Source organism: Dermacentor variabilis, chromosome 4, assembly GCF_050947875.1.
Source record: "Dermacentor variabilis isolate Ectoservices chromosome 4, ASM5094787v1, whole genome shotgun sequence".
Classification (NCBI taxonomy): Eukaryota; Metazoa; Arthropoda; class Arachnida; order Ixodida; family Ixodidae; genus Dermacentor; species Dermacentor variabilis.
This window is the reverse complement of record NC_134571.1, coordinates 131,584,297-131,610,646: the sequence shown is the minus strand read 5'-3', so window position 1 is coordinate 131,610,646 and position 26,350 is coordinate 131,584,297. Positions and strand designations below refer to the sequence as shown.

The 26,350-nt window shown below is 46.2% G+C and overlaps 1 protein-coding gene across 1 annotated transcript; it reads left to right on the top strand.

Annotated features, from left to right (window-relative positions):
• The first annotated feature begins 1,118 nt into the window (after positions 1-1,118).
• LOC142579787 (uncharacterized) lies at positions 1,119-26,350 on the top strand. The gene is made up of 5 exons (XM_075690356.1): positions 1,119-1,300; positions 7,058-7,099; positions 15,281-15,334; positions 16,546-16,569; positions 26,074-26,350. The coding sequence occupies exons 1-5, from the start codon at positions 1,222-1,224 to the stop codon at positions 26,283-26,285; spliced, it is 411 nt and encodes a 136-aa protein (XP_075546471.1). The 5' UTR covers positions 1,119-1,221; the 3' UTR covers positions 26,286-26,350.

Here is a 26,350-nt window from a genome sequence, read left to right as displayed (position 1 = left end):
GCTTTTAGATCCCGTTGACGGTGCGCCGCGGGTGACCTCGGTGCTACAAGGGAGGAAGAACACCGAGCTGAACCTAACCAAAATTTGCCGAATTTTCTGCCTGCCGCATGGCACCTACGAGGCAATTCGCTCGTGCCCTTCCTGCCCAAATTGCCCCTGCTCCAACACCAACGTAGAACATATCCTCTTCCGTTGCCCCACAGCCACCACAGCCATGCATTCCCTACACAACTCCAAACCCTCCTCCTGTCATTGCTATCACTACCCGTATCAAATGCTGCCGTCGAACAAGTGTTCAGCCAGGTATCGCTCATTAAAACCAACCGTCGAAATATCGTGTCCAACGAGAAATTAGTAGCGCTCCTCCACGTGAAGTTTGGCCTGGCCAGGAACGGAGGCTGCTGCAACGATTTAAACCAGGCCAATTATTTTTGTTCCGTTTCAGCTCTGACATTTTGTACGGACCAAACAGTTTCCCTTCGCAATAAGCTCGTGATGCTTAATCACAGCATACTTCTTATGTCTATATATCATACTAGATTTTATACCAACCGCCATCTATTGTGTTAGACTTTGTCACTGCAATGTTTTTTTTTTCGTTTAGTGCATTGTGGGGTGTTAAGCGAAACTATCATGAGCTGTAAGTAATAATACTGAACGCCTGAATGCATGCCATTGCTTAGCGTGTTTATTGCGCGGTGCTATTTGTGTGTTGTTCTTTTCGCGATCTTATGGTGCTCTGGGGAAAATAAAACAGTGCATTTGCAATGAAGACCGGATTTGCCTTATCGTGAATTTGCCTGCATGCCTGAGTTCTGCGCTTCCTGCTCTTCCTGTTTTCCGTGCCGCATGGCGTCCGTGGCAATGCGTGCGGAGGTCACGCGTGGTCATGCTTGGAAAAACTAATATGTAGGTATTCATGCCAAAAATTAATTCACTATGCTTAACAAATTACTTCACAAAAAGACAAAGCTTTTTGGCTACTTTTGGGCTACCTACAAGTTTCACTTTTGGCTACATTTGGGCTACTGCGGAGGCCAATTTGGCTACCTGCGGTTTCAGCGACCTGGCAACCCTGCACGCTGGGCATTGTGAAAAATATCGCGGAGATCGTGCTCGCCTATTGCTTATACAAGCTGCATTTGCAGCCCCCGGCCGCGGCTGCCTCTGCATATAACGGGGCTGCTCTCCCCGACGAGGTTTCTGCACAAGCGAACAATCATGAGGGCCAGTGCGTTCGCTGTCGCACTCGTTGCCATCACGCCCATTGTTGTAGACGCGGGGTTCATTGGAGCTGTAGGTGAGTATACTTTGCTGACCTACCTCCTGTCTCGTGCTTTCGTTGGGCCTAATAATAGCAGAGATATCTTCAGGAGAATTTTGAATCTCGGAAACCGCCCAGAAGCCACCGTATTACACTGCCTGCTCCATTAAACCAAAGTATACCGCGTGTAATTGAGCCGATAGATATCGATAACTTGAAATTGGGTGTCTCGAGAAAATATAATTTTTTACTGTCAGTGCTTTACAGCAGTGGGAGATGCAAAACTTCGCACGACAATCTACTAAAAATATAATTAGAGAAGATGTCCTGACTAACATTTTAGTGCTTAGCGTACTAATATATTTAGCAAAGATGTGTGTTTCAAGTACTTAAAGCATGGCCGTTTGTGTGAAACCCTTCTTTCATTAGTTTCGAGAAATGTGGGCACAATAGGTATGGCAAATAAACTGTCGTTCTTGCGAGTGGCTTTTAGCGGTGGACAACACAGTAATATTAAAGGAACGACGCGTGAGCAAATGAGGCGGATGGTATAAGCCACGAATTAACACAAACAAACATTAATGTTTTTTGCTCCTGCGCTCGCTTTTTCCCGTCATTCGCTTATTCCTGAAAGCAACGAACTATAACAAGCACCAACGAAGATTGCGGTGGAAAACTGCAGCAGAAGAAAGTGGCAAGTGGGGCAGCAATGCACCTTACGGCAAATTGGGAGGTCTGTTTTATACACCTGGAGTCTGTTTTATAATAAAGTGCTGCAGGACATTGCGTCCAGCACAAGACCTTCGGGTTCGAATGATCCTAATACTAAAGGTATGAGGTTTCTTATTAATGGGTTACTTAGTAAACATTCCATAGTATTAGTAATTTCATTTAATTGATTTTCTCACAGGGCCGAGACATCACAAAGAGCAGTAGGTTGTATCAAAACAAAACAAGAAAGCTTTAGCAGCGTAGTATGGTACCAAGAATTTGTTAATAAGAGCGTCTTTAAATTCGTTGGCATTAACGATAGAAACACTGGAAGCGGGAAGGAGATTCCAGTGGGCGGTTGCTGTGGAAATGATGAATGCAAATGAAGGCTAGTGTGGCAACTTGCAGGCAAACCTTGGAGTGATAATCGTTTCTAAAAAAATTGACGACGGGATATCAAAAGAGAGTCAATTAAGCTAGGATTATAATGATAGCTTTTATGAAATGTCAAGGAAAGCGTGGTAACAATGTAAGGCAATGAGAGTTATTCGCCGTACTTCTCACGACACATCATGTAGCTATTCTCTTAATACCTAACTCACGTTTCCACTTTCAAATGCTTTCTTGGCAAACTCATATTGACCACATACGTAGTATTGCTAATCGAACTCTTGGTTATAAAAACGTAATTTTAGTCTAGCTCCCTCTCATTTAAACATTCTGCTTTATACAACAGCAGTCAGGCCCAAGTTTCACAAAGCATCTTACATTGAGCATTCCCATGTCATTAATAAATGGAAAATGAGACATCCACCCAAACGTAGCTAAGTGCTACAAAAGAAAACCATACGGGTTCTTTGAAGGGAAAACTTCGTAGCTGAGGAAAAATTCATCCTCATCCGGGACGTTTGGGTGGATGTCTCATTTTCCCTTTATTAATTACTCCTCTCCACCTTGCGGGCTTCCTCAGACATATTGCGTTATTCCCATGTCAATACACGCTTTATCAGCTTAGAAGTCACAAAGAACCATGAAGGACGTTTTAGTTTATCTAACTGCTCGCGTGCAGGAAGTGTGACTTTATTGAAATCCGATCTTTCTTTGCTTAACACGTCGCTTCACCGAAAGATCTCGCGTCTCTGTCTATTTCATAAACATATCTTTATAATCCTAGCTTAAGTGACTCCCTTTTGATATCTCCATCGTTAATTAATTTCAGAAACCATCATCACTCCAAGGTTTGCCTGCATGTTGCCGCACTAGCCTTCATTTGCATTCAACATTTCCACAACAAGCACCCACTGGAATCCCCTTCCCGCTTCCAGTGTTTCTATCGTTAATGCCAAGGAATTTAAAGAAGCTCTCAATAACAACTTCTTGATACTCTACTACGCTGCTAAAGTTTTTTTGTTTTCAAAAGGAAAGCATTTGAAAGTGGAAACGTGAGTTAGGTATTAAGAGAATAGGTACACGATGTGTAGTGAGAAGCACGGTGAATAACTCTCATTGCCTTACATTTGTTACTACTGTGTTTCATTAACCAAGTCTCACACCATGAATATATACTACTTATGTACCATTGGAGTGTTCAATAGTCACTAGCGGTAAACATTTAAACACAAATAAAGCAATCATCCTCGAACAGTTTTATGGAAGAACAAATATTGTTGAGCAGGTCAGTAATGTATACTAGAAAGAGCAAGGGTTCTGCAACTGGCCCCAGGGGTACTCCTGGATGTTGCAGGACAAGAAAGAAAGTTATGGCCATCAACTGTTACTAATTCCGTGCTTCGAGACAAGAAGCCTCATATTGCTTTTAGTACGTTAAGGTCCGAATAAAGCGCGCGTAGCCTAAAAAGGAGTAATTTGTATTGTGTAGAATCAAAGGCTTTTGCGTAATCTACGAAATTATTTCTTGAAGGAGGAACAATCCACAGCGGTAAATAAGTCGTTAGGGAAAGGAACATGTAACAAGGTGACAATAAAAGATATGCTCCATGAGTTTCCAAGGTATACTGGTCAGTGAAATGGGTTTTTACAGTTATCAAGGTTATGTTTACTACCAGTCTTGTACAGGGGAACCACCTTCCCAATCTTCCAATAGTGAAGGAGCACACGATGGTCAAGGCACTGCAAGAAAATTATAGAAAATATGTTAAGTAGGGTTTCAGTATTTTTGTTAAGCATTAGGTTGATACTCTCTACACCAGGTGGAAAAAGGTCTATCTTATGGATTAGGTTTCTGATCCCAGCAGAAGCCGTACTAAGAAGATCCACAGGGGAAAAAACGAAATTCAGTAATTTCAGTAAGTCAAGTCGGTTCAGTTTTAAGGAATGAAATCAAGAAACACGCGTTCAGTATAGAGCATAAATATTTCCTAGAGACAACGACATTGCTGGAAGCGGTTAATTCTACCGTTTGTGATTATCACTGCTTACCACTTGCCAAACATTTTCGCAGATACGACATAACAAATACAGAAACGCTGCTTGAAAAAAAAAGTATCTTTAGCAAGTGAGAGAGCATGGATGTACTGGTCGCTGCAGCACGATATGCTGCTCTACGTGCAGAGCCATTTGCCAGAAGGATTATGTGGTTTTACTGACAGAAACTTTCTTATTATGGGGGGGAGGCGCACCGTAGTGGTGGACTCCGGAAATTTGGACAACGTGGGGTTTTTAACGTGCGCCTAAATCTAAGTACACGGGTATTTTCCCATTTCGCCTCCATTGGAATGCAGCCGCTGCGCCCGGGATTGAAACCCGTGACCTCGTGCTTAGCAGCCCAACACCAGAGCCACTAAGCAACCACGGCGGGCGAAACGTGCAGCTCACAGCCTGGTTTTTCTGTAGAGACGCTGATTCTTATTGGGAAAGCGTTGAAGCAGGTTAAACATGGTGCGGGATTACTGCCTTTGATGTTGCGAAGCGCTATGTAACGGTGAGTTAGCTCTATGACATTTGATTGTAAAAAAAAAAACAGTGCTCGTTTACAAACCGACCATGATAGCATGACACGAACTCGCGCAAGAAATTTTCAAGCTCAGCATTTATCAGACTGGAGTTTCCTCGTTCGTAATCTCTGATAGACTTCACAAATTTGCGTCCACGTTTGTGAGGTATTCCAAAAAGGAGACTGTATGCTAGTATTATCGCTTAAATCCGGCAGAAGTGACGCTGATTTATGGTTTCCGCTGAGGGGCACAGCGACACTGAGTTACACTGACGGGCTCAAAGTTAGTATTTAGGATAAGATTGTTGCATTGGTCGACGTCGTACGGATGTTGTAGCTTAACTGATTGAGTAAGGTAGGTTTTAACAAAAGTTTCAAATCCTGTATAACTGCTGTTCACCGCTGGTTAGCATAATATTGTGATATAGTAGGGAAATGGACAACAGACATAATTTTGTGCTTTTACGTGCCACAACCACATCATTATACGGCATGGCGTAGTGGGGGACTCCGGATTGATTTAGACACCTTGGGGTTTTTTAGCGCGCACCCAATGCACGGTATGCGAAGGCGTTTGAATTTCAACCGGAAAGTGAAGCTTCGTGCGAGAAAAGTACGCGCCGCAGGCTACATTATTTGTAACTTATGCAAAATGTCGTAAAGTTCGAAGGACGAACCTGGTGGCGCGCTCAGAGGGCTACAGCAGGCCCAACATGTGTCGTCCTTGTGATTAAGGTGGACAGGCACCCAGACCAATTCTAATGGTAATGAAACTGAATCACTGAAAGTGGTGAAGTTATCGCTCGCCGCAATTATGAAACCACCGTCTGCACGCGCGCCCCGTTGCTACATCTGTAAAGGTTGTACTTTTTGACACAGCTTAAAGGGACTGACAACTGGTCAGAATGGGTTGCGAGACGTTGTTGGAAAAGAAATGGCCACGATTTATAGTGATAAAAATCCACCACGCTGTTCGCGATTTAAGCAGAAATTATCATTTTAAATTGGCAAAGAAAGTCTCAAAAACGAGCAAGTGGCGAAGCCCGGCGGGAAAGTCCTGGTACTTCGAATGTAGCCTATGAGTACTGTACGTAAGTCGTGTGTTATTAAGTACAGCGTATATATTGTTTAAAATTGCAACTGCTATAATCTTAGACACCTGCATTTTATTGTATGCTTCGGATATCAAAAGCGCGCGCATGCTTACGACAACACGCTGACACCCTGAAATGCATATTCCATGTAAAAGCGTCGCTTCATGTTTGATCCGATTGCCTTCGTTTTGGCTGGTTAATTACTTCGACAGTTGAACAGGTAACCACTAAAACACGTAGCTATTATCGCCGAAATAGTTTAAGAATTCGAAAAACATATCGACATGATAAAAAAAAGATACTTTCTCACAGTTACTGCCGCACATGTCGTCTGCCTGCCACTAATACCGGCGTATAATCGATAGCGCGCTCACCTATTACAGTTTTCAGCCTGTTTCCAGTGAATGACTACATTCTCACTAGAGATTTAAAAAATTTGATCAAAAGTGGTTGATGGCATTTTCCGAGTTACCACTTCGTGACTAGACATTCTGACCGGTAAGCTTTCCATTGTATTAAAATAATAGGTACCATGAAAATCGGTTGTCATTCCATCGAAGAGTTCTGCGTTATATATTGTCGCGAAGAGTCAGATTCTGGATTAGGGGAAGATGTCTGCTGAGCAGGTGTCAACCAGGTGACGAAGATGATGAAATTTTCATGACGATGCCTAAATGCTTAGGCAAATTTGATATACCGGCTGGTAGGCCGTTGCGCGGGTTGCAACATTCAACTTTGGTAGGTCCCCGGCTGATGTCAACGTCCTTACCAAAATTAGGAAATGATTCATAATGACTTTTAGTGGACATTCGGGTACCTCATAACTGAATACTAAGCTACGTACTTAAGGAACAAACACAAGCGTTGAAACACATATCTTCTGCCACGGGTTATCTAGAAATATTTCCTATACTGAGGAACTTCTCGCAACATTCATAAGTGCTGCCGATTGAGTGTTTTCTTTTTAATCTATGAACTGTGGTAAAAATGGAAGAAGCTATGAGTACAATGTGTCTTACGTCTGTTTTATTCTAGCTAAGGTTGCTGCAAAAGTGCCGAAGCCGGCTGCCAAGATAGGTGAGTACAGCTGCATCTCTGTGCGAGTTTACCATCTCTATTTGAGACAACCACGAAGTCTATTTTCCTGAATTAGAGTCAACTACGAATATTTAATTATATCTAGTAGCGATTTCTCGCTTGAAAATTACCAATCTTGACACTATTGCTGCCAATATGCTACCATATATGTACCCCCCCCCCTAGGTTCCCGTACATTACTATAAGGATAATAACAGGCACGTCCTTATAAGCACCTTTTGCTGTTGTTGTTGCGAAGTGTCTTCCAAATCGAAGCAACATTTTGGAAGGCTGTAGCCATTGTATATTCACATTTAGGCTATTCATTTTTAGTTAGAAAACATACATCCTAGGCAACTATAAAATGACCTCTATAGAGTCACCTATATAGATAGAAAACGATAAAGCTAAATATATTTGTATCTTCACTGTTCTTATCCCCGTATTCAGAAATGCATCTTAACTTCAAGCCCACGCTTGTCTTAAATGACGCCTGTCGTGAACACACCAAAGGAAATGCAATGAGCGTCTTGAGCGCGTACGCACCAGGCGTCGTTTATGTTAAGTCAAGCATGGGCTTCAAGTTAAGATGCATTCCTGAATACGGGGGTATGTCATGTTCAGGAGGTTGGAGTTCTCCTTTACAGATGTGTGGATTCTGAACAAAAGACAAACTTGCAGCAAAATATTTATTCTGAAGAAAAAGATAAGATCAGTGGTTAACTAATATAGAAAGCAACACCGCATTGCTATATCCAGTCATTTACGTATTAACCACCAAGCCTTCCATCGGTAAACCACTGCGACAGCTTTCTATGTGCCACTTCCGGCTGTAGGAGTGAACGCCGATGGGCTTCGCAGCCGTCTGCTGAAATGAAATTAGCTCTGCGACCATCCCCAATGTGCGTACAAGTGTCGACATGGCAATGGCGGCGGCACCATCTCGGGCATCCGCAGCGTTGTGGGCGCTCTCAGGGCTGCACGGGGTTCCGGGACTTGTGTGGATGGATGAGTTGCTGCTTTCGCCAGTTCTGGAATGTTGTGTAGCTGCTGCGATGAAGTGCGTCTGCGACGTCCCGTCATCATTCACTCAGCATCCACAAGAGGTTCCCTTCATGGCAACTGCCATTGTCCGCGTTACGTCTGGGAAAAAGAAAGCAGTTGTGTAAGACAAACCTCTCTGATGTTGAGCAGGGACTGTCATGAGCTTACCAAACAGCAAAAGCACATGGGCGCGGTAATATCGCTTGCCCATCAATTCGTCGACGTTGCGCTCTCAAACACAAATTTGCATCCTCATAGCTAGTAATATTCACATGAAGAAAAACGGCCGAATACCGACAAAGCCCTTGTTCCTTTGACTGAACTGCTTGTGCAAGAACAGTTGGCCATCCAAGAACAACAAACACGGGCGCTTCTAGACGCGTGGTAACCTTTCGCCATAACGATTATTGATAACTCGCTTCCTTGGGGGAGCTTGCTGGCAAAATTACCCTTTCCTGCCCGCTTTGGCGTTCAAGCAGCCTACCGTACGGTTCTGCACCACGACGCATGAGCGACACGTTATCGCTAGCCGTACACTGACTCGAATGGCTAGCTTTGATCGGACACACCTGAGCAGTAGGATTACGAGAATCTGAGGACCTCTGTGGTTGAAATTTCGTGACAGTGGCGTGGTCGTTGCCTTCACAACCAGGAGTAGAACTTCAAGGCCATATTGACTATTTACTACTTGCCCGATCCTGGCAGTCATTTGCGACCCAGTTGTTACGGATCCGAGTTTCTTCCAAGGCACCAGGGGACATCAAAGGAAAACTTGTGTAGTAGTCCAGAGCGTCATGTGCACTTCCATTTCTTTGAAGGAGCGATTCAATCAGGTAAAGCGCACTGCTTTGGCTTTTGACATGTCGACCTTGCACGTTGTCACGAATGCTGTGACTGAGGGCATTAGCATCCAAGAATATCAGTATGTCTGCCTCGACGGTCAGTCGACGATGGCTCGGCAACCATGATCATCTCACTCCTTTCGAGTGGCGTCACTACGATCTCCTTGAGAACCTTTGATACACCATCTTTACGTTCCGACAGAACCTTTTTTGAGGCCTTGAGGATGTTGGGTCTCTCACACCCGTGCTCTTGGGACAAAGGAACGACAACACAGTAGTGCAAACAATCACAAGGGCATTTATTGCACCTTTCATAGATCAGTGCCTGCTAGCCGAGTTGCTATCCACAAAACAATGCGATGGGCGCGCGACAAATCTAGAAGTCTCACTCACCGCGACCGGAAGCGAGCGAATATGTTCGCCCCATGCTGGATCCCAAGGCCTGGTCGTTCGCGTGTATGGTCACGCGAATCGTGGCGCGTTCAAGGGCGGCCACGCGAGGCGGTCTCGCAGAAGCATGGGTCGGCGCGCACGCGGGAGACGTCCCCGCCGTGCGCCGACCCGCCGGGCAAGAGGGTCGCTGCACGTGCGGCACGACCGTCCCGCTTGCTGTCTCGAACCCAACCACCAGAGCGCCTTGTCTCCCGACGCCCGAGTAACCCCGCAGCGGCGCGACGCTCGCGCCATCTCTCGCACCGCGCTTGTACCACTCTAACCGCCGCGGGCGCCAGGCCAGGCGGCGGGCGAAGCCGCCCTGCAGGAGACGAGCCATGCGGGAAAACTAGATCTCAGGGGAGGCGTGAGAGTCACGCATCCCCACATCCCCCCAACCTTAAATCACTACATATTCCGGCGAGACATGTGACACGGTCTAACATCAAACTGTGCTTCGCAAACAAGGTAGAACATTAAACAGTGGTCGCGCCGAAGAAATGTCCGCACGCTGTCCATAACATGCGAGCCGACATTGTCCTTGGGTGCACCGCTGGCGTCCGCCGGTCACAGCGGCAGCTTTGCAGACTCGACGGCACGATGCCAGGCCAGGACTCCGGAGACGACGACGCAGTAGTCGGTACGAACAAGCGTCGCTCACGCCATCGCGCCCTGCTGGGAAGAGCCACCGTAGCTGTCGGTGACCGCCGGCCCTTTTGTCCGCCGCCGAGGGTTGTGAGCTGGATGCAGGAGGCCGCCGAAGTCGCTGCGCCGAAATGGCCACAGCATCACCATCGCCCGGGGTGGCTCGGTCGTAGTCCGGGGCAGCAGCGCAGACGATGTGCAGGTGACAGAAAACCAGGGGTGACTCCAATCACGCTGCGTAAACTCAACACACTCGGCAAACACTGAAGTAGTGCAAGGGAGAGGAATTATGCATGCGCATCGTCCACGTGGCACAATGTTCAACTCGGCTAGCAAAAGATCGGGCAGCTACTCAGATGCTAAGTTCACGTGAACGAAGCTCGCTTTCTTGAGTCGAACGAGTAATTTCAATTCGTGCGAGGCTAACTAGAATGAGGGAAGCAACTTGCAACACCTCAACGCCACGGTCCACCAGGTTGTGTCCCTTCACGTGCGACAGGCAGCTTCGTAAAGCCTTAGGCCTAAGGCGTCGCTACACTGACAACAACCGGCATCCAAAAACAACACCCAAAATGAGCGCAAAACAGGCAGCCGCGAGGAGACGTTAGCTCTGTGAGGTGGTCCTACTCCGCTCGGTGCACGCAGCATCCGAATTGACGGCGCCCACCGTCCCAGACGGTGTCGGAGCGCCCGGTGCCAGGCCGCAATACCAGTCAGCCCGTAGTGGCACCCGTGGCCCGCGGCCACCCGGCTCCCAGTGCCGCGACTTCATCAGAGTCAAAGAGATAGGAGAAGCTATTTACATGAGAAATTCAGACCACCCACGAGGCTTCCGTACTCACTCGCTTGAGGCTTGCCACTGCTCCGCGGGCGCTGAGGCTCGCTCTCCCAGGATGCAGACCACGTGGCTCTCGTACCGACGAATGCCATTAAAAAAAACACTTGCGAAAAGGCTTAGCATGTTGACATGTTCAAACACACTACAGCCACCATCACCTCGCTCAAGAAAGCACGCCGCCGACGCTAGCGATCAAAATTCACGCTAGGCCTACGCTTCGGTTCAAACAAAGGTCTCGAACGAAGCAAACTGTTAAAACTATCGTCCGATGCCCCAAGAGCCCCACGTTGGGCAGCCAGATGTTGAGTCTCTCACACCCGTGCTCTTGGGACAAAGGAACGACAACACAGTAGTGCAAACAATCACAAGGGCATTTATTGCACCTTTCATAGATCAGTGCCTGCTAGCCGAGTTGCTATCCACAAAACAATGCGATGGGCGCGCGACAAATCTAGAAGTCTGACTCACCGTGACCGGAAGCGAGCGAATATGTTCGCCCCATGCTGGATCCCAAGGCCTGGTCGTTCGCGTGTATGGTCACGCGAATCGTGGCGCGTTCAAGGGCGGCCACGCGAGGCGGTCTCGCAGAAGCATGGGTCGGCGCGCACGCGGGAGACGTCCCCGCCGTGCGCCGACCCGCCGGGCAAGAGGGTCGCTGCACGTGCGGCACGACCGTCCCGCTTGCTGTCTCGAACCCAACCACCAGAGCGCCTTGTCTCCCGACGCCCGAGTAACCCCGCAGCGGCGCGACGCTCGCGCCATCTCTCGCACCGCGCTTGTACCACTCCAACCGCCGCGGGCGCCAGGCCACGCGGCGGGCGAAGCCGCCCTGCAGGAGACGAGCCATGCAGGAAAACTAGATCTCAGGGGAGGCGTGAGAGTCACGCATCCCCACAAGGACTAGACCTTTCGCAGCACATTCTTGTCGACCCCACCAATCAAGGGCACGCTGCTAGTCATCGGTAAGGGGAGAATAATGTTCCCCTGCACCATCTTGGGCTTGTCACACATCATCATATTCTTGGCGCTGCGAGTGTAATCCTTGCATTAGGTAGCAAAATCATTGTAGGTCAGCCATTATCGTGACGATATCCTCGGGCAACAAGAGTACGCCATTGGCTTAGCACGTTTGTCGCCTTTCGCAAGTAACGTGCCAGCAACGGCAAGTTTGCCACTCAAAACGTTCAAATTTGTTTCCTGCAAACCTGTACTAATGCAGTTAACATGAATGCTGTAACGATGTTTCCAACAAGAAGGCAAGAAATACCAAGAAAAGCACGTTCTCGGTCTATTGCCATGCCTACTTTCACAAGTACATGACGTATAAATACAAAGCCCAAAAGAAACGGAGGCTTCGCTTCCTTCTTCAACGTTTAACTGCCTCGTCCTTCACATTACGTCCTTCACGTCCACTATCCTTTACGTACATTATAACGTCCTTCAGTCGTTATACTACGCACGTCGGGGGCTAGTGCTCTAGTTCTGCTTCACAGGTACCTGCATACCGGAGACAAAACAAACCTGGGGCAAAACATACATACATACATACATACATACATACATACATACATACATACATACATACATACATACATACATACATACATACATACATACATACATACATACATACGAACCGCGAGAGGCAGCACGTGGACGACGCGTGGGAGCGATTCACAGCAGCCGCTGGAGAGAGACTTCCGCTCAAGCAGTGATTTGTTTCTATATATAGTATCAGTGGGCGCGCTTGCCTCATGCCTTATCGGTGGTGTCATAATGAGCAGACGACGCGTGCTACTATAGTGCCATCTCGTAGCGATCGTCACCGCAGAAAACGTCTTGCACGGTACTACGCGTTTCTTCTCACGCTTTCGCAATACCCTCCTCCTCCGCTTTCTTCCTCGCGCTCTCTTTGCTACCGCCGTCTTTCAGCCCCCGTTGCACTCCGCGTTCGGTATTTAATCCTTCACTAGTGCTCGTTCGCTGGGTTACGCCGAGGGACGTCGACGCTCAATGCAGGATCGGGCACCTAGAAGCTGCTCTCTAAATAAAGTGACCACTAGAAGTTAGAAACTCCTACAAACTTTACTGAACACCATCCAAGCATACCAGAATATAATGAATTTTGCGTATTCCTAATGCGAAACATGGTTCAACGCAAAAAGAACGTGGTTGAAGGTCACGCAGTATATATAGGCTGGCAAATTTTCTCTCCTAGAATGGTGTTCCGGATTATCTCGGCAGAAAATGCCATTTAAAATTTTATAATGAGTGAAATCAGTATGGTTTTACAAGCGCCAGCGTTCAGTTTATGCACTTCCTTTTGCAGTCGGGACCTGTGTCTGCAATTTTCAATCTGCACAGTTGTAGACAGAGAGAGAGACAAAAGGGGAGGAAAGACGGCGAGGTTAGCCAGTGTAAGTACCGGCTGGCTACCCTGTGCTCGGGAAAGGGATAAATGGAATAAAAGTAGAAAGTTGTAATCAGGAATCAAAGTATTGCTGAAACCAATATCTGTTCCTTCGGGCAAGAAAGACAACTGTGAAAAGCACTCGCACACTTGCGCACAAAGAAAGCGGCAGAGGTTCGAGCAGCAGGTGAGACGCCGAAAGGAAAAGTGCACATTTACATAAGGAGGCACTGCTAGGAGCACTTCGTGACGCTGTATTCCGATAATGCGATTGGTCAGCTTCGCGCCTGCATACAATAGTGGCCCAAATGCGGCGCGAATGTCTCCTGCAAAGAGTATTTACACCGCTGCTGACCGCCCACAATGGTGCGCTTACTAAAGCATGGCAAGCTGGAGAAAAAGTATGTGCTCGGTTCCGCGTTGTGAAACAATTATTGGTTCATGAGGGCACTGTGCTTGTTTATGCGTTCAGAACAGAGGGCTCAGCCATATTAAAGCTAGTTATTCGCTATTTACTGCCAAAGGTGCATATAAAGAGCTATTAGTGTAGCATCGTATTGCAAACAACCAGAAGAAGGCTTTCATTGCATCTTAGGGGCCAGTTTGTGCAGTGAGATGTTATCTTAGCATAATTCCAGGAATTGAAGAGTGGCCTCAGGACCAATATGCACGCCATCTCTCTTGGCAACCTTCGAAGGTCTATTTTATATATTTATGTACTCACATATTTATGTCAAGGAAGGAAGGAAGGGACAGCGTGTTACTGAATTGTGAAAATGTAGGTTTCGCTTCACTGGCGAGGCTGAATGTTATGCTGTAGTGTATTGGTAGCACCGCATGTGTGCGAGGTTTCGCAAAATTGCCTGTCAGTATTTACCTATCTTCACCGACATGACTTCTACGCAAGCAATTTAGCACAGCCGCTAAAAGCAGCTGGTGCAACGCTGGGGCAAATGATACGCACAGCAAGAGCCTGGAAGTATGTCTCTTGCCACCGCAAGTAAGGGACCATAAACGAAGAAAAACACAATTTTCCTCTGCGCGCCCCACCGCACGCCGAAACACCAGAATTTCCCTCTTCCAACTAACCGCATGACTGATTACAATGAAATCACGAAGGCCTACCGCTTGGCTCGCAGGACTCTTCCACCCCCGCACCCGAGACTGATTCGAGCGGAGGCGGTAGTACTGAGACAGCTCCAGACCGGATCGCTACCGAGCCCGAAACTGTTAAATCGCATGTACCCCGAGACATATCCGACAGATATGTGCAGAGTCTGCCGGAGGGGGACCGCAGACTACACGCACATCTTGTGGGACTGCATTAAATATCCAGAAGACGCTAACTCAAGAGCACTCCCACCGCGGCTCGAGGCAGCCGCGAAGAGCTACGACCGAGACGATCAGCTCTGGGCCGTCCAGCAGGTCCTCGAGGCGCTCGAAAGGCACGGACCCAGCGAGCCGGCAACGGCGAGCGGAGACCCGCGCCGAGTAACGGCACCTTCGAGGATGACGTAGGCCCTCGTCGGGGCGCGCGAGCGCCCAACTGCAGGCATAATTAAAGTTTCTCCAATCCAATCCAATCCAATCCTCTTCCAACTACAACCACAACACACTCACACCCCTTTCTCCATTCCACTTCCTCCCCTAAAATAAAGGAGAATATAACTACTTTGCAGCATATATGCACAAGTGGCCTCTGAATTTCTATTTTTTATTTGCTGCACCTTTTTATGCTGCCTATTTTGTATGCATGTGTCTGTCCATGTGTTTGCCTCGCTAACATACTTTACCGTAAAATCAATTATTTTAGAAGCCGGAGTCCTACTTTGCCAATATGTGCTTGCGTTCGTCTGTGCGCGCGCGCGCGAGCGTGTGCGCGCGCGTGCGCGTGTGTGTGAGTGTGTGTGTGTGTGCTTCCATTGATTTTTCTTTCTTGCGCTTTCTTTTCGCTGTTTTTTTTTTTTCAGCACTAGGAACCGTAGAACACGCAGGTGACATAGCTAATATAGGGATGGATCTGGGTAAGTGCATCTGTCACATATATATAGGGAAAATTGTCTTATAGTATTTGTAATGATAGTAGGGATTACGCGGCACAAAATTATTTGTGGCGCACATATTACGCCCTCACAACTGATTAGGCAGAGCTTTCGCTCCATGATCACGTTAGTTGTACGCGCCAGAAACACTTTGCTTGCAATATATTATGTTAATCTCTGCACAATTGTACAACAACGTGGCAGTTAGGGGAGTATATTGGAAAAGCCTCCCACAGAAGAGACGAAGAGATGCCGAGATGGGACACTGAATGTCCAAAAACAATGGACCTGAACGCTGAAGCGTACCAAACTTCGCAGTAATGACAGCAATATCATTCACCAAACAACTTTAATTTTTATGTAATCTTTTCTATTGCGCAAAAGAAAATTGGTAACTGCGCGCCACCAACGCCAACCTGAAGATTAGTGGGTAGCATTCCCTTTGATCTCAAGCTATCATGAAAAAATAAAATAAAAAATATTTCAATATAAAGCATAAACACTTTTGCAATTCGGTTTAAATTAAATTCGACAATTAGAATGAAGATATGTAAGAGGTGTTTGTTTTTATGCGAGACACTCATAACATGGCCGCTGTCGCTTGTGCTGACGCGCTACGTGGCTAGGCGGACATTAGCTACAACTTAAAATTCCCTGATTATTTCGCATATAACTGAAATATGGTAATTATGCATTTCACCAAATTTCGGGCATATGTGATTGCGAAATGGAAGCGAGGCTGTAGTGAAGTTATGGCTGCTTACCAGAGATTGTAAGACAAGCGCCACGTTCAAGACCTCAAATGTGCTGCAAAGTACATTGCTAATTTTTATGTTTACAAAAAAAAAAAACATGTCTCTAACTTTTTCTGCTCATCTTAACTGGAATGCCGAAACGGCGCGACAGTTGTTTAAAGAATCTCAAGTTTCGAGTTGCCTGGAGGAACGTGCTTAGCACGTTTTCATCACATAACATGGCACCTTTAGTCGTGTAGTTGACCATTTTTAATATTGATAAGAAATAATAGCTGCTCAACATGCAGAACGGTACATTAAAACAAAAAGGCAAATGGTTTCATAAAAAGAGCCACGTTCATATTCCTTTGTTTTAAGGCTTTGTGCATCACGTTTTAGACGTAAGAAGTTTGTTCCAACGCTCTGCTTGACTAACATATCCACTTTATGCTATTTCAGCGTCCCAGGCAGGGCAGAAAGGGTGTAAGTATAACTTATACCCTATTTTACAGCGAACATCCTGTTATTGTGTTTATTTCAATCGGCACTGTTGTGCACAGCTGCTAAAACGACTAAGCGGAGTAGAAGCTCCACGGGCACTACACTTGATGGGCTCAGTAGTTAAAGCAAAACCAGCGTTCTGCCTCCCACAGCTGCCACCACCGTTGTGTGCAGGCATAGTATAAGCACACCCTCGTTCCTGCTGAGCTGCTATTGTTTTATGTACTAGTCTGAACGGAATGGGGAGAAAAAAGTTAATCTAACCTTATTTAAAATTTCACTGGGCACTGAATAATTCCGACTGATTCCCGTCGCTCTCACGTCGTACACTAGCGCGATCTGACGCCTGGAACACCACTGATGGCGCTCCTGTTTCCGGCAGCGTTATGAGGCGCCTGGTCGGTGCCAGGGAGCTGTTCCTTATGACAAGCAATGGTTTCCTTGTGTGCTACGTCATACGAACATCACAACCTTGTATTGTTGGGAAGCCGCCGGAAGAACTCGATCGCAACGCTGTTTGCCTTAGTATCACTTGTCAATGCCTCAACCTTTGGGCAAAACTGACAAGTTTCTCATTCTGGAAATTTTCTGCGTGTTTCAACTGCTAGTACCACAGCAAGCTGGGCGAGTTGGCAACTGAACATGTTCCTAGGGGTGGACAGCGCAACCCAGTCGAATTGTCCGGGCTGCCCTTCGTCCGGGTTGCGCTGCCCACGTCTAGGAATATGTTCAACTGCTATGTCTGTCTAGCTGGGCTGCATTCAATAATCGTCTTATCTATATCTTCATAAATTTCCCGGAAAAGAAGTTATAGAAAACGCTGTTTGTGTCTAGAGCATAGAACTTTTCCTATTGTGGACGGGCAGGTGCTCCTTATGCTGTATGCGTATTGATTGATATACTGACGGTGCAGTAACACACTCAGAGGTAGTTCTTGCGTTTTGAAACAGCGGCTTTGATTTGTCGTGATAATCAAGCAGCGTCCTAAATTGCGATGCCAATTCTCAAAAGCAGAACTTGGCAAGGGTCCTCGCAAGTGGATTAGCGGAATAATGTTGTTGCGATCAAAAATCCGCCAATGGCAATGCAGGAACCTGCGTCATCGACGGAAGAACAAGTGCAGGAACAGAAAGGAAAAACAGCGCAATTATGTGATGCAGATAGATACAGCAGCTGTTATATTTATATTTCAGACCCGCAAGAATATTTATATACCGCCTGTAACGCATGCTCATTTTTAGTCCTTCAGGTAGTTTACACAACGAGACGGACATTATTTGCAACAAAAAAATGAACCTGTCTATTCGGCTAAATAACATGATTTTTATAATGAAACTTATAACCAGTTACGTTACGGCTTGCATTTGAATTTGGGAATTGTAGTGGGTGATTTAGCAAAGCGTATGCACTTGGAACAAAATGTGGGATCACATGAGTTGCGATATATTATTTCCTAATGTGCGCTACTAAATACACTGGCTCTCGAGTTATTTTTGTGCTTCAACGAATAAGTGTAGTTTCTTAAAAATGTATATAAAAAGAAAACAAACTGCATCCTACTCCAAGCTTCACGTGCATGTCACGAAATTGATGTAATTCTTATTATTCATTCTAACTGAATATGCCTTATAATATCACCGGCTACAATTCGTAAATTGCAATGCATCTGCCATAAAATAATTGACTCAAACATACTTAGCACAATTTTCTATTTTACTCTCATATCCACTTCGATTTCTTGTGCAAATAACGTCCGCTTCTCCAAGAACTACAGCTCAATGAATGAAATTGTGCTTTCTGTCACAGCGAATTTTGGTAAAAATATTCAATCTAAAGAAAACACATCTGGCGTATTTCAATCGGCTGTGGTAGTGCGTAGATTATCATCAAACTGAAATGTTTGAGCGAGAAATGAAACACAGCAGCGTGCGCTTTTCCCGCTCTTTGTGTTTTTCTGTCCGCACTTGACGTATGTTATAGGACTAGTGTTCAGTGTTTCAGCCCAAACCAAGAAGAAGACAGAACAAAGCAGACGAAACTTATCTGAGGTAATAGATTTGAGCTTAATATGCCAGTGAAAGCTAATTTACAAATATTAAAAGCAGTGATTAGCGCGTAACCGAACATATATGCACACCGATACAAGGAGCCCGCCTAGGTTTCGCGTGCCTCCCAAACAATCTTTACTTTTTTAATGCGAAAGCATTGTTTACCTATACGAACAATTTTAAGCGCGTCTATCTATCTATCTATCTATCTATCTATCTATCTATCTATCTATCTATCTATCTATCTATCTATCTATCTATTTATCTATCTATCTATCTATATATATATCTATCTATCTAGATCTTACGCCGACCCAGTGCTCCGAGTTGTCTACTTGCTTGAGCCACAAGCTTTGTGCGCATGGTGGTGGTGCCGTCGTGGGCGTTCAAGTGCTGCCATTCCAGCTTCTTGGTGTTTTACTCTCATCTTGCCGTCGTTGCCATGCCTTCTAGCCCGACCTAGTGATCCAAGTTGTTTGATAGCTTGGGCACCTAGGTACGTGTTCGGGGTCATGATGCCGTCGTGTTCGTCGCGCTGCCGTCATTCCAGCTTTGTCACCCGATACTCGTCTGGCCATCGTCGACGTGCAATCGCCGTATGCAGTCGTCGTGAATTCGTTGTCCCGCCGTCGTAACGATTCCGTCGTGATCCCTCAATCAGCGTCATTCTACCTAGGTCATATAATTCTCATCATGTTGTCGTCACGCCTTCCACTCCGACCTGGTGGTCCAAGTTGTCTAATAGCTTGGGCCAGTGGGTATGGTCGCGCGGTCGTGATGCCTTCGTGCGCGTTGCGTTGCCTTCATCTGGCACTCGTTCTGACGCCGTCGTCACGCCATCGTAGTCACGCAATCGTCATACATTCGTTGTCACACCGCCACAGTGATGCCGTCGTGCCGTTCCATCATGGTTAGTCGAGCTTCGTGATCTGACCTTCGTCATGCTGTCGTCTTCGCACCTTCTACTCTGACACGGCAGCGAAGTTGTCTAATTGCGCTGGCCAGAAGGTATGTGTTTGGGGTATTGATGTAATTTTCGTTGCATCATTGTCCATCCAGTTTGGCATCTGACTCTCGTCTCGCTGTCGTACAATTAAGGTTGCCCATGTGCACACACCTTAAAGTTGTGGTTGGAGTCCCGTTATATTTGTGAGCGAATCTCTTCTCCCTGTATTGAACTTTTGTTCATATTCTCTGCTTCCTAAAAAGGAGGCAGGCGTTGCGCCCTCTCAGTGCCAGTTGCCAGCATCAGCCGTGGAGGCTTAGCGGCTGTGCCGTTGCGCTGCTAAGCAGGAGGTCAAGGGGTCAAATGCCGGCCATGGCGGCCGCATTTCAATGGGGACGAAATGCAAAAACGCCCGTGAGCCGTGCGTGGGGGGCACGGTAAAGATCCCCTGGTGGTCGAAATCAATAAGTAGTCTCCCACCACGGCATGCCTCATAATAATATCGTGGTTTCAGCACGTAAAATTCCAGAACTCAATTCAGTTGCCAGCCTACTTCATCTTTATTTCATGATTTCTCGCTTGTATATGCGCGTTCTCATATCTAGTAATAATACCAATACACACAATCTGAAAGTCTTCATTGTCATGTCCCCGTGTGCCGTTTCTAATTTTGTTAGCAGAATAGCATCTTAAACTGACTCAAACGGCTTGCTGAGGTCAAGAAAGAGAACAATGGCAAACAGTTTCAATTAAATGTTCTGAATTAAGAGATTCTTGATGTAAACTAATGTGTTTCCAGTCGGCTTGCCTGGTTTGAAAACCGTATTGGTGAATACTAATCCCATTCTTGGAACAAAAGAAGGCAAAAAGGCGCGTGTACATTATTTTTAGGGCCCCCTTAGAAAAAATGGCAGGATTGAAATTGGCCGGTAATTGCAGAGGTCTGTTTTCGCTCCACCTTTAAAAACAACAGTAACGTCGGCTACAGTTGATATATGCGTGAACACGCCAGTAACCAACATCAAATTGAATACGTGAGTCAGCGGTCCTGCAATACTTCCAATATAACGTTTAATTGGGAATGGTTGAAGGTTTCCTGTGTGTGAAAACTTACTTATGTAAAATGAAGACTTTGCTTTCTTTATGCATGTGTTTAGTACATTACGAAACTTCTTTACCAGACTAAGATGTCGAAGCTTCTTGTTTTGATATATTCAAATAACATCAATTTTATTTGTTTTATTCTTAAGAGAAGAGCTTTATTTCTCCTATCTTTGCTAACCTTCCTATGCTTTCTAGTTGCATCCAGAGAGAAAGCAACATTAGTGGTTAAGTATTCTTGTTAGGAAGATACGCAATCGCACGCGCTGTCCCTACCACTTGTGCTAAGGACGTCGCTGATTTCCTCCTAAATAATGATATTTTACGTCATGAAGCCCCTTGTCAACTCCTCACCAACCCACGTTATCGATGACCTGCTTCACTCCTGCACGACAAAACACACATTTGCGACTGCTTACCAACCGCAAACCAACAGGTTGACAGGACGATAGAATCGCACGCTAACTGACATGATTTCTATGTATGTCTCTTCTGACCATCAAGAATGGGATTCTGCGTTGCCCGTCGTTACATTCGCCTACAATTCCTCCCGTCAGGATACCGCTGGTTTTTCATCCTTTCGTCGTCAGTTTGGCCGTGACCCAACCTTAGCTTTTGACACTATCATGCCCAATGCAGACAATTCGTACATTGAGCATGGCCGCGATGACATTTCCAAAGCTGACGAGGCACCTCAGATTGCTCGCGATCGCGTTACGATATATCGCAAGACCATATAGCCACCGCTACGACGCCCGCCAACGCGAAGTTATGTATACCCCGGGTGCCCTTGTGTCTCTGTGGACTCCGACTCGGCGTGTCAGACTCTCTGAAAAAATTTTTGCTCTATACTCCGGACCCTACCATGTCTTGAGACGTGTAACAGACGTCACATACGAGACTGCCCCGCTGGAGACTACCCCTTCTTCCGTATTGCCATCTACAGACGTTATTCGCATATCACGCCTTAAACCTTACTGGCCCCGTACACCCATAGCAAGCACCGTGACGGTGCTTCAGTAGCCGGGGGTCCTGTTTCGGTAATATTCCTCTCGACGAGCGCCGGCGAAGAAGATGCTTTTGATCTGGCGCGCGCATTCGACCATATAGTTCAGTGCTTGCTCTCCTTTTAAATATATTATAAATACGGTTCCCTGTTGTGCCAGCTTCCACGTAACAATATCATACGCTTCATTTGGGTCAGCGGTACCATAGACGTCCATCCAAACGGTTGTGCGCATCAGCTCACAGAAAATGGAGATGTTATTTGAACCCATTGGTTCTACGAGAATAAATAGCAATTAGTCGTTCATTTAAACAGGCCTTCAGTTCACCCTGATCCCCGTGACCAGAACCGATAACGCACTCCCTCACCAGAGCAGGATTGGCCACCCTGGTGCAGTACTTGGCCACAACCTCCTATATGAATACAACAATCAAACCCGGCGCTCAGTCCCCAGCGGCAGCGAAGGAACTGTCCACGGCGGCGGTCACACCTGTGACGCAGCAGGGGGTGCTAAGGATACCTGGGTTCGAACAGGCCGCCATTGGAATCTGAACCTGGCAACGTTTAACGCTAGAACGTTGTCTAGTGAGGCGAGTCTAGCAGTGCTATTAGAGGAATTAGAGGGCAGCAAATGGGATATAATAGGGCTCAGTGAAGTCAGGAGGACAAAAAAAGCATCATCATCATCAGCCTGGTTACGCCCACTGCAGGGCAAAGGCCTCTCCCATACTTCTCCAACTACCCCGGTCATGTACTAATTGTGGCCATGTGGTCCCTGCAAACTTCCTAATCTCATCCTTCCACGTAACTTTGTATAAAGTGTATAAAAAGTGTATAACAGCTGTTATACACTTTTTTCTTGAGGGATAGTGGCAACCTGCTGCTCATGATTTGAGAATGCCTGCCAAACGCCCCCCAGCCCATTCTAATTCTGCCGGTTATTTCAGTCTCATGATCCGGATCCGTGGTCACTACCTGCCCTAAGTAGATGTATTCCCTTACCACTTCCAGTGCCTCGCTACATATCGTAAACTGCTGTTCCCTTCCGAGACTGTTAAACATTACTTTAGTTTTCTGCAGACTAATTTTCAGACCCACCCTTCTGCTTTGCCTCTCCAGGTCAGTGAGCATGCATTGCAATTGGTCTCCTGAGTTACTAAGCAAGGCAATATCATCTGCGAATCTCAAGTTGCTAAGGTATTCTCCGTCTACTTTTATCCCCAATTCTTCCCACTGCAGGTCTCTGAATACCTCCTGTAAACATGCTGTGAATAGCATTGAAGAGTTTGTATCTCCTTGTCTGACGCCTTTCTTTATTGGGTTTTTGTTTCTTTCTTTATGGAGGACTACGGTGGCTGTAGAGCCGCTATATATATCTTCCAGTATTTTTACATATTGCTCATGTACACCCTGGTTCCGTAATGCCTCCATGACTGCTAAGGTTTCGACTGAATAAAACGCTTTTTCGTAATCAATAAAGGCTATATATAAGGGTTGGTTATATTCGGCACATTTCTCGATCACCTTATTGATAGTGTGAATATGGTCTATTGTTGAGTAGCCTTTACGGAATCCTGCCTGGTCCTTTGGTTGACAGAAGTCTAAGGTGTTCCTGATTCTATTTGCGATTACCTTAGTAAATACTTTGTAGGCAACGGACAGTAAGCTGATCGGTCTCTAATTTTTCACGTCTTTGGCATCCCCTTTCTTATGGATTAGAATTATGTTAGCGTTCTTGCAAGATTCCGGTACGTTCGAGGTCATGAGGCTTTGTGTATATAGGGCGGCCAGTCTTTCTAGGACAATGTTCCCACCATCCTTCAACAAATCTGCTGTTACCAGATCCTCCCCAGCTGCCTTCCCCCTTCACATAGCACCCAAGGCGTTCTTTACTTCTTCCGGCGTTACTTGTGGGATTTCAAGTTCCTCTAGACTGTTCTCTCTCACATTATCGTCGTGGGTGTTACTGGTACTGTATAAATCTCTGTAGAACTCCTCAGCCAACTATCTCATACATATTAGTAACGACATTGCCGGCTTTGTCTCTTAACGCATACATCTCATTCTTGCCTATTCCTAGTTTCTTCACTGCTTTTAGGCTTCCTCCGTTCCTGAGAGCCTGTTCAATTCTATGCATATTATAGTTCCTTATGTCAGCTGTCTTACGCTTGTTGATTGACTTCGAAAGTTCTGCCAGTTCTATTCTAGCTGTAGGGTTAGAGGCTTTTATACATTGGCGTTTCTTGATCAGATCTTTCGTCTCTTGCGATAGCTTGCTGGTCTCCTGTCTAACGGAGTTACCACCGACTTCTATTGCGCACTCCTTAATGATGCCTATAAGATTGTCGTTCATTGCTTCAACACTGAGGTGCTCTTCCTGAGTTAAAGCCGAATACCTGTTCCGTAGCTTGATCCGTAATTCCTCTAGTTTCCCTCTTACCGCTAACTCATTTATTGGCTTCTTGTGCACCAGTTTCTTCCGTTCCCTCCTCAAGTCTAGGCTAATTCGAGTTCTTACCATCCTATGGTCACTGCAGCGCACCTTGCCGAGCACGTCTACAACTTGTATGATGCCAGGGTTCGCCCAGAGTATAAAGTCGATTTCATTTCTAGTCTCGCCATTCGGGCTCCTCCACGTTCACTTTGGCTAACCCGCTTGCGGAAAAAGGTATTCATTATCCGCATATTATTTTTTTCTGCAAGCTCTACTAATAACTCTCCCCTGCCATTCCTAGAGCATATGCCATATTCCCCCACTGACTTGTCTCCAGCCTGCTTCTTGCCTACCTTGGCATTGAAGTCGCCCATCAGTATAGTGTATTTTCTTTTGACTTTACCCATCGCCGATTCTACGTCTTCATAAAAGCTTTCGACTTCCTGGTCATCATGAGTGGATGTAGGGGCGTAGACCTGTTCTACCTTCAACTTGTACCTCTTATTATGTTTCACAACAAGGCGTGCCACCCTCTCGTTAATGCTATAAAATTCCTGTATGTTACCAGCTATATCCTTATTAATCAGAATCCGACTCCTAGTTCTCGTCTCTCCGCTAAGCCCCGGTAGCACAGGGCGTGCCCACTTTTAGCACTGTAAATGCTTCTTTTGTCCTCCTAACTTCACTGAGCCATATTATATCCCATTTACTGCCCTCTAATTCCTCCAATAGCACTGCTAGACTCGCCTCACTAGACAACTTTCTAGCTTTAAACGTTGCCAGGTTCAGATTCCAATGGCGGCCTGTTCGAACCCAGGCATTCTTAGCACCCTCTGCTGCGGCGCAAGTCTGACCACTGCCGTGGTTAGTTGATTCGCAGCTGCTGGGGACTGAGGGCCGGGGTTTGATTGTTGTGTTCATATAGGAGGTTGTGGCCAAGTACTGCACCAGGGTGGCCAATCCTGCTCTGGTGAGGGAGTGCGTTGCCGGTTCTGGTCACGGGGATCAGGCCACACTCCAGGCCTGTTTATGCAACTTTATCAACACGCGGATTTTTTTTAATCCGGTGGAAAATTACGCGGCACCGGGATTCGAACCACGGACCTCTTGCACGCTAGGCGGGTGTTCTACCTCTACGCCACCGCTGCACTCGCCAACCTTCAACTGTGCGCAAAACTATGCTGCTTCTCCTACATGTCTCTCTTCCTACCCGTACGCCCTTCCCCCAGTGCAGGGTTGCAAACCGAACGTGCGTCTGGTTAACCTCCCTGCCTTTCCTGTCTTCTATTTCTCTCTTTCTCTCTCTAAGAAACACTCGTGTAACCAGTCTGGATGTTAAAAGGCAATCTTTTCTGCACGGATAGGGCAATACTTGCACTTCGAATACTCTTCCTGAATTCAGTTATATGTTTGTAGCTAAGAATGAGATATGCCTCCGAACGAAACCATGTCCCAGTAACAGCAAGAAACTGACAAGCTCATCTGCTGCATTTCTATCTCGATTTCCTCAATCTTGTTTCTTGGGCTTTGCACATTTTAGTAATAAAAGGACAGGTCATTCTCTGTACCGTACCCAGATTTCTTTCGTGCCAAATCTCTGTGTCGGTCAAGGCAAAACGACCTATTATTTGGCAAATCTCACAATATTTGTCTCCTTTCAATACATTTTGCCGAGCCATTTCGTATGATGGTTTTCACTTTCCGCGAGGACAACGCTGTGCTTGCATCTGGTGTCTTACTGTTCCTGCCTTCAGATTACCCTTATATACCTTATATTTGGCTTTACTTAAAACTGAGAGAATATTTGATCCTGCAGTTAGAGCTTTTTTTCTAGATTATGCCTATTCGATTTGTTTAAAAATTTTAATTGCTGGATCTCTTCCCCCAAAGGTTTCTTTCGTTTTTGTTTTGTTTTGTTTAACCGACATAAGACATTCATTTCTTTTCTTAGTGCCTGGCTTATCTGGCTCCTCTGCTCCACCCGGGGAATGGGGTGGTAGCGCAACCAGAGATTGCGGTCAGTGCAGCTGCAGCCTCGTTTGGGAAAAGAAACTTCAAGATTCGAACCGCTGCAGAATAGAGGCCACATTGCAGTGTAGGTGCAACTATGGTACATGCAAAGCAAAACATGCTGCGCTCTGCATCAGTGGTTTAGCTTCTTAGGAGTAAGGTATGCGTCTAGTACAGATTTATTGCTGTCTGATCAATAAATATTAACCTACGTTCCA

Excerpts from the sequence above, each read along its gene's own strand:
- LOC142579787 (XM_075690356.1), top strand. The coding sequence starts at position 1,222 with ATGAGGGCCAGTGCGTTCGCTGTCGCACTCGTTGCCATCACGCCCATT. Across the intron at positions 7,100-15,280 it reads GAAGCCGGCTGCCAAGATAG|CACTAGGAACCGTAGAACAC; the intron begins GTGAGTACAGCT and ends TTTTTTTTTCAG. Across the intron at positions 16,570-26,073 it reads CCAGGCAGGGCAGAAAGGGT|TGCCTGGCTTATCTGGCTCC; the intron begins GTAAGTATAACT and ends TTCTTTTCTTAG.